General features: G+C 51.8%; 1 protein-coding gene across 4 annotated transcripts in view; it reads right to left on the bottom strand.

Annotated features, from left to right (window-relative positions):
- Positions 1 to 640: 640 nt before the first annotated feature.
- The window catches only part of XPNPEP3 (X-prolyl aminopeptidase 3), a 35,000-nt gene continuing 27,518 nt past the window's right edge, over positions 641 to 8,122 (bottom strand). For all 4 annotated transcript variants that reach the window (XM_056797401.1, XM_016425546.2, XM_001378055.4 and 1 more), the window contains 2 exons: positions 7,538 to 7,658; positions 641 to 1,136 (listed from right to left, as the gene is read on the bottom strand). In XM_056797401.1, coding sequence (XP_056653379.1) covers positions 970 to 1,136; positions 7,538 to 7,658 — 288 coding nt within the window. In that variant the 3' untranslated portion in view covers positions 641 to 969. The remainder of the gene's footprint in view (positions 1,137 to 7,537; positions 7,659 to 8,122) is intronic.

Below are 8,122 nucleotides of genomic sequence, written 5' to 3'. Positions count from 1 at the left end.
TAACATCACGCTGGCCTCCTGATGGAGTGAGTGCCCACGTGTCTGCCCTTAGCCTCCTCCATCTCTCTCCACTTTTCCTGATCAGACAGGCAGGCTTCCAGCACTCAAGCTCATGGCCCTGATGCGTTTCCTAAACAATCCCCAACCCTTTCCCTGGCACTTTGGGAAGCTCAAGCTTTGATTTCTGACCCTCCCAAGCACCAAGGCCAATCCTCCATTGGCTGCAGCCAGCCGGCCAGCGGAGCCAGGCTACTAGCTGATGTCCAGGCCAGGCCAGAGAGACAGCAAGTCTCCCTTGCTCAAGAGCACCTGGTGGGCCTTGAGGAGGGAGAGAGAGAGGCGGGCTGGGCTGGGCACATCACCGGGTGGATGGTGCCCAGTGCACAGGGGCTGCTTGACCAAAGAACTGGACTAGCTCTAGGAAGAGGGGAAGTGAGGGAGGGTCAAGGCACAATGGACACACGGCCATCAGCCTGTCAACCCAAGTCATGGAAATGGCAGCCCCTTTCATGTGGCCATGGATCGGGGGAGGCCCCATTCCCTCTGCCAGAGAGGAAGCAGAAGCCGAGAGGTATGTGGAAATCTTAACCCTAGACTTCCTGCCTGTAAGCACGAACTCAAAGGGCTCGAGCTGGCCATCTTTTTTCTGCCCTTTAAAACGGTTTATTCATTACAGCCAAGGGGAGAGGGGCACCTCCCCACCCCTTCATTCTGAAAACTTGCACTTGCCCAGCCACTGAACGTGTATAGTGTATACAGGTCGTCCTTTTCCCTCCTCGGGCTTCCCAAGAATAAAGGGACGCTGTCCGGCCGAGACCTCGTTCGCCAACTCCTGAGCAAGGAAGTCTGTGACCTGCATGTATACGCCCGTGTCCACGCATGTCCACCCCGAGCCAGCAGATGCGAGGCAGTATAATGGGGACCCTGGAGGAGGTGGGTGTGCATGGATATGGGGGCTCAGGACTGCGGTCAGGAGCCCCGGTCACAGATCTGCTCAATATGGCGCAGCTCTTTAGGGCAATCTGCAGACAGGATGAGTGGCGAGTCCTGGGTCACCAGCACGTCATCCTCGATGCGCACGCCGAGGCCTCGGAACCTCTCACAGGCATCACGGTCATCTTCGGAAATATAGATGCCTGGGAACAGAATGGGAAAAGACAAGGTGACCACCCAGGAGAAGAAAAGACAGGGCAACTTTGCTTTGCTTTTTATCAAAATCCTCGCTTTCTATCTTGGAATCAATACTGTGAACTGGTTCCAAGGCAGAAGAGCCACGAGGGCTTGGCGATAGGGGTTAAGTGACTTGTCCAGGGTCACACAGCTAGGAAGTGTCTGACGCCAGATTTGAACCCAGGTCCTTCTGACTTCCTCTCTATCCACTGAGCTACTTAGCTCCCTGGAGCAGCTTTTCAAAGTGACTGGCTAGAAGAAATCCAAGCTACTCATGGCCATGGGGAAGAAAGCTCCGAGTCACTAAAAATAAGAGAAAAGTCCCTCTCAGGGCCCATCAGATTGGCATATTAATGCACTGCTGGGGGAGCCGGGAGGTAAATGGGCCAGCCATTCTGGAAAGCAATTTTGAAGCAGGTGCCCACCCTCGGGCCCAGCAATACCACTGCTAAGCCTGCGACCAAGAGAAAGAGGGAAGGCCACCGTCTCAATGAAGAGAAAGCAAGGGAAGGCTCATCCAATGGGGCCCGGCTGAGACTGCTGCGCTGGGAGGACGAAGACTAGCATGAACCGATGCACAGCGAAGCAAGACCAGGCGGCCAATTGGCATTCTAAAGTCAGTCTGTAAAAGGGATGACTTGGAAGGGCTCCCTGAGGTCCCGCCCGCAGCCAGAGCGACCGACATGGAAACTGTTTGGCTGCACCGTCTCCCTCCTTTTCTTCTTCCGCCTTCTGAGGCAGGCGCTGCTTGTCACAGGGGTTTGCTTTGCTTTGCTTCTTTTCCATCAGGGAGGACGGAGGAGAAGGGGGAAAACCAGAAGAGCTGGAGAAGGAACCCCCCCCCCCCGCCAGGCTTGCAGCCACGTTCCCTGGAGAACAAACCCTGCTCCGGGCCCAGACTGCGTGTGTTCCTCCTGTCCTGGGAGGCGCTGGGAAAGCTACGGCCTGGCATGTCCCTGCTGCGCTGGGGCCAGAAGGTGCCCAGGAAAAGGCGGTCCTACCGGCGCTCTTCACCAGGACCCACTTGGGGAGCCTTGGGATGAGGTCGCCGAGAAAGGGATGGGGTGTGAGGCTGCCTCACCAGGGACGAAGAACTTCCTCCCCCAAAGAATATTTTCACGTGTTAGACTTTGAGAGAAAAGAGACGGAGGGCAGAGACTAGCCAGTGCTATGCCGGAGAGGCGGCGCGCCGAGGGACACAATTTGGAAATTGGCCCTCCTGTGGCCTCGAGGGTTTCAGGGCATCCCTGGAAGCCCCTGGTAGCCACGACACCCACGGGGCGCAGCAAAGGCCGGGTGCTGCGGGAGGAGCTCAGCTGTGGAAGTGCCACAAATGGGACTGCACCAAAGTCGTCCAAGGCCCAAAGGGCAGTCCCCAGGGCTCAAAAGCCTTTCCAGCTCCAAACTCTGTGATTTCATAACGGACACATCCGGAAACGAAGAGGCCCAGATTCCCTCCACCCCTCACAGCAGCTGCCAGATGAGGTGCATCTTTCTCTGAGGAGGGAGGGGGAGAGAGACAGAGACAGAGAGAGAACAGAGCTGGGCAGTGAGGGTGGCAGGGAGCCCCGAGGAAGTGTAGGATCTGAGAATCCAAGGTGAGGCCCGACAAGCCACCACTGATTGGCCCTGGACCTCCGGGAGGCTGGGCTGCCCCAAATCATGACGGCCTCAACCTCTCCCCACCTCAGGTGAGGGCTCCCGAAGAGCGTTTTCTGAAATGTCCATCAAACGGAAAAGTTTAATTAGGGGTTCAGGTTAATATCAGGGAAAGAGAAGTGTTAAGCAGTCCTCCAAGTCTCTCACAATAAAAGGTTGCTCAGGTGATGCAGTGGATAGAGTACTGGACCCAGAGTCAGGAAGACTCGAATTCAAACCCAACCTTGGCCAAGTCACTTTACCCTTTCCCACAATAAAGGAAGAATTTATGGACCCCCATTGTTGAACAGTGAAGAAGTCAACCCAAAAAAATCATATCATGCTAATAAAAGAATATAATAGTGATGCAGGCTGGTCAGGCCAGGCCAGGCCCTTTTCCTCAGCTGGCTTGCACAGTGGTTAGAGCACTAGGCCTAGAGCCAGTTAGACCCGAGTTCAAACCTAGCCTCAGACACTTCCCTGGGCAAATCACTTCACCTTTACCTGCCTTGGTTTCTTCAACTGTCAAACAGCACTTACCTCTTAGAATTGTTGAGAAGGCCAAATGATATATTTGTAAAGTACCAAGTAATTTCATCGGGTTCCTGCCCAGAACCCTAGGGCCACGTGGTTGGGGCAGGCAGGAGAACCTTCCGTCTTGGAGTCACTACTGTGTATTGGTTCCAAGGCAGAATGGTGGTAAGGGCTAGGCCATGCGGGTTAAGTGACTTGCCCAGGGTCACAGAGCTGGAAAGTGTCTGAGGCCAGATTTGAACCCAGGACCTCCCGTCTCTAGGCCTGGCTCTCCACCCACTGAGCGATCCAGCTGCCCCCATCAGATCCTTTTTGTTGGGATGTCTGGCTTGTGTTTCAGGCATGATCAATAAGGCCTGAAGTTGGCCTGGAGGAATGTGGGGGCCACTTCTATGCCTAGAATCGGACAAACCAACAAGCCAAAGAAGGCTAGGATCCCAGGGAATGTGCTCAGCTGCCCCATTTGTTTTTGTTATTTTCAAACCCTTCCCTTCCGTCTTAGAATGGATACTGTCTATTGGCTGGGCAATGGGGGTCAAGTGACTTGTCCCAGGTCACGTTTGAAGCTAGTTTTGAACCCACAACTCTCCATCTCCAGGCTTGGTTCTCAATCCACAGAGCCATCTAGCTGCCCCTATATTAGACTCTTAAGAAATGTTTATTGATTGACTGGAAATGGGCCATCTGATTTTATAATAGGATTAAGGTCTGGTGACCAGGTAGCAGGAAGCCTCTGATCTAGCCCACTTGGTCAGACCCTAACCCCAAGCACAAGGGAGATGAGAACAGTCCTACAACCTCTACTACATTTGAGGGGCAATATGGGAATCTCCCCACCCCAACAGAAGAGCCCCCTGGAGCTTTGTGAAATGGCTCACACTGTCCCGGAGCATCCAAAGATCAGTCTAGGGCCATCTTGGTTGGGATGGCACCCCTCTGCCTCAGGCCATCATCAGGGAGTAAGCCCTGGATCTGAGGCTGTGGAGCAGTCAGAGACCATGACCACTTAGGGAGATGAGATGGAAATCAGTCAGTCACTTCCAAGATGCATTACTGAATGGTGGTGGCCTGCAGAGTGGCATGTGGCCAAAGGGCGGCCAGGCCAGAGATGATTTCATCCTTATTCCAGTTTGGCCAAGGTGCTGCCACAGAGTGGGCCAAGCAAGGGCAAGTGGGGGCTTCCTTGGTAAACAGCCTGGTGAGAATGGAAGAATCCACTCCTGAAATCTGGTGAGATCAGAAGCAACAGCGGAGGATGGGCAGCCATGAGGATGAAGATCCTAGTAGAGTGGGCCAGGAGAGAATCAGGGCCATCAGGCTAAATCCCCCAAGTCTACCTCTGTAAGAGTTAAAATGGTTGAAGCCATAAATTGTAGTGATTAAAATAGTGGAAGACTTAAATTGTAGTAGATATAAGAGTGGATGAGTAAATTGTGACTGCAGAAAATATGTTTTCACCACAGTGTCTTGTTTTTAAATCAATATACAAGGTGGTCGCCAGGGAAATATTACCAATTATGAAATATACCCAAGTCAACTGAATTTTATAGAGATTTTAATTAATTAATACAATGAGGAATTAAATAAAGAGAGAGAGAATAAGAAAGGAATAAGTATGAAGGGCCTTAAGCCAACATGACCTAGATCTGAATCTTAAGAGAGAGATCAGTCAGTCCTTAATCACTCACCACAAGATCTGTCCCAAGCAAGAATATAGACACCAGTTCAGCCAGCCATCCTTCTCCAGAGAGGGATTCTTCTGACTGTCTCAAGAGACTGTTTCCAGAGCTCTCTCCCAACAGCCTCCTTAGAGACTGTATTTTTTTAAAGAGCCTGTCATCTGCTTATATAGGGAATTTTCTCCTATGTCACCTCCCCTAAGTCCTTACATCTACCAATCACAGTAGACGTTTTTCAAAGGACAGACCATTCTTAGTCCACACCTAAGAAGGTGTAAATTTTTGAGTAATTCACACCAGGAAAGCTCTGAGTAAGTTTCTCAGCTCTTTGTTCCTTGTAAATTCACAAGTTGCCTGACCTTTATAGGTAGTTAGCTTAAGAACTTTTTGCCTTATTATAAGTATGGGTTTAAGTACTTTTCATTGTTCAGAAAAGAGTTTACAACTTTATCTTCCCCTAGGGCAGACTTAAGTAGGTGAAGTAGAGTTCTCACATTCCTGATCTAAGTAGAGTTCACTGCCCAAATGGGGAATGGTCTTAATCCAATCTTATGAAGTAGGGTCTGGGAATTTTTTAAAGTTCACACCTCCAAGGATGTTGCCTGTGCCCCATGAAATTCCCTAAGGTGCCATGGGTTCCCTGCTTCCCTCCACTAGAATTCAGAAAAATGTGTGGAAACTTGAGCTATTGGCTACTCCACTGTGCATGAAAGTGGGTGCTGAGCCAGCCCACTTCTGGATGTCTGGGGGCATGAAAGAGACTTCAGTCATTTCCTTGTGGGGGGTTCAAGGTGCTAACTCACCAGGGAGGGGGTGGTAGGGCCTGGGCTCTGGAATTCTTGACAGGCTGTCCCACCCGAGGGGTAACACTCCAGAAATGAGGATTCTCACCAAAGGGCCATATATGTGGGAGAACAAGAGGCCCAGTACAAGGACAAGGAATATGACTGCTTGTAGTTAGCTCCTGGTCAGACAGATTGCTACAGAGTTCGTCCCTGGCTCCGTGGGTCCTAATGGAGAGGAGTCCTGAGTGCTGGGCATTAGGCAATCCCAAGACAACCAAGGGATGAGCATCAGCTATTCCCCCCCCCCCCCCCCCCGAGTCATCTCTGCAAACATCCCTGCTCTTTGGAGGCATCAAGAATGAGCTCTAGGGGGCAACGAGGTAACTCAATGGACTGAGAACCAGGCCTGGGGTTCCACTGTGGCCTCAGACACTTCCCAGCTGTGTGACCCTGGGCAAGTCACTTGACCCTCACTGCCTAGTCCTTACCTCTCTTCTGTCTTGGAACTATACACAGTATTGATTCTAAGATGGAAGGTGAGGGTTATAAAAAAAGACCAAGCCCCAACATGGAATGATGACTTCCAGTTACTGATCCCGGGGATTTCTCGCTATTGCCACTGAATGTCTCCAGCACCCTTCTTGAGGCTTGTTTTGGATTTTGTCTGGAGCACCCCTGTTGTTCTGGTTTTTCTGCTCACGGGAGATCCAGCCTGGCTAAGAAGCAGGGAAAGGTCTTCAGGGACTGACCCTCCTCTAGAGTTTCAGGCAAGGAAGGTGTGGCCATACAGAGGGAGAAGAGGGGGCAGCTGAACAGAAAGGGCCTCTGGCCAATTAGAAATGGCCCCAATGCCATCGGCCACCTCAGTGCCTCATTTAACCAATTTGTTAAGGGAAGATGGCAGCAAGGCCTGGGGGCTGCTCATCTTGAATTGGTATTCTTAAAAAAGGCCCCAGTGCCCCTTGCCCTCCTCGGGATAGAAGAAGGGGAACCCTAAGTACTTCGGACACTCAGACCTGTCCTGTCCCTTAGGTCAGGCCTGGATTTCCTGGTGCCGAGGATCAGGCCACAGACACTGTCATGAGTAGAAATGGCAGAGGTCTCCTCTGACCCCTGAATTTTAGAGAGGAAGAAACGGAGGCCCAGGGAGTAAAGTGACCTGCTTGAAGCTCCTGAAGTCGAGACTGGAGAGCAAGCTGTGGACCCAAGTGTCCTTGGACTCCAGCCATCCCGTGTCTAGGCGTACTCTTTATGTCAGAGTGACTTGTGGCTGTATGGGATGAGGGCGTCTTGGCTGGCCCTCAACGTAGGAGGGGCAGGTTCCTAGGCCAGACCCCATCCACTTGATCCCAGGCAAGGTTCACGGGCCATCAGCCCTTTAGGACCCAGTTCAAGGTCCTAAAAAGGTGCCAGCCTGCATTTGTTAAGGGCGTCCCTCATCCGCCTTCCTGGTGTGGCTCCAACCAATAAGCAAATCCGTGGATTCCAGAGTTCCATTTCAGGAGGAGAGCGGAAGGGCTGGCTTTCTATTCCCTGCGTCCAGAACTGGAGTAATGCAAACGGACGGCTAACTCTCTGGAAGAGGGTGTCCCTTCTCCTAGACTGTGAATAAGCTCTGGAAGCGTCTGTTCCAGCTCAAAACTGTCATCCTCCACTTTAAAATAAGAAGGTGCTGACACAACAGGGGACATGCCTGGGGGATTGAGGGGGGCCTGTCCCAAGACCTCTTACCTGGCTCGATTGTCACCACCATGCCCGGCTGGAGAGGGAGTGAGCGTGACACATCCGGGGTGTCATGGACATCCATGCCAAGGTAATGACCCACGTGATGGGGGCAGTATTTCCGAGCGGCCTAGAAAAGCAAAGCCCTGGGTCGTTATTTGAGAAGAGACACCACCGGTGAGAATGGAAATGGCTATGTGGATGGGGTCTGTGCTCACTGGAGAGCCCTGCTCTTAAGCCCTCGAATCACCAACATGGATTCTGCCACGAGAGCCGACTTTCTGGGGACAGGGGGCAGCAAGGAAGACTCTGAGCTTGCAGGGGGAGCAAATGGCTCCTCTCTGCCTTCACTGCACTTCCACGGCTCGCCAGCTCACTAGATTTATTCATTCAATGCACGCTCCCTCTGCTGCCCCAGAGTGGGCCAATCTTCACCACTCCCACTAAGCTTAATTCTATCTCCCCCCACAGCCCCCAACACTCAGTTCTCAGAGGAAGCAAAGGATCTTTCATTCATTCAGTGGAGAGAATGCAGTATTAAAAAATAATTTAAAAAAAGCTTTCTTTAGGAATTATGGAAAGAGTAAAGAAAAA

The sequence above is a fragment of the Monodelphis domestica genome, chromosome 5 (assembly GCF_027887165.1).
Source record: "Monodelphis domestica isolate mMonDom1 chromosome 5, mMonDom1.pri, whole genome shotgun sequence".
NCBI lineage: Eukaryota > Metazoa > Chordata > Mammalia > Didelphimorphia > Didelphidae > Monodelphis > Monodelphis domestica.
The sequence above is the reverse complement of the archived record's forward strand: the minus strand, read 5'-3'. Positions and strand labels throughout refer to the sequence as shown.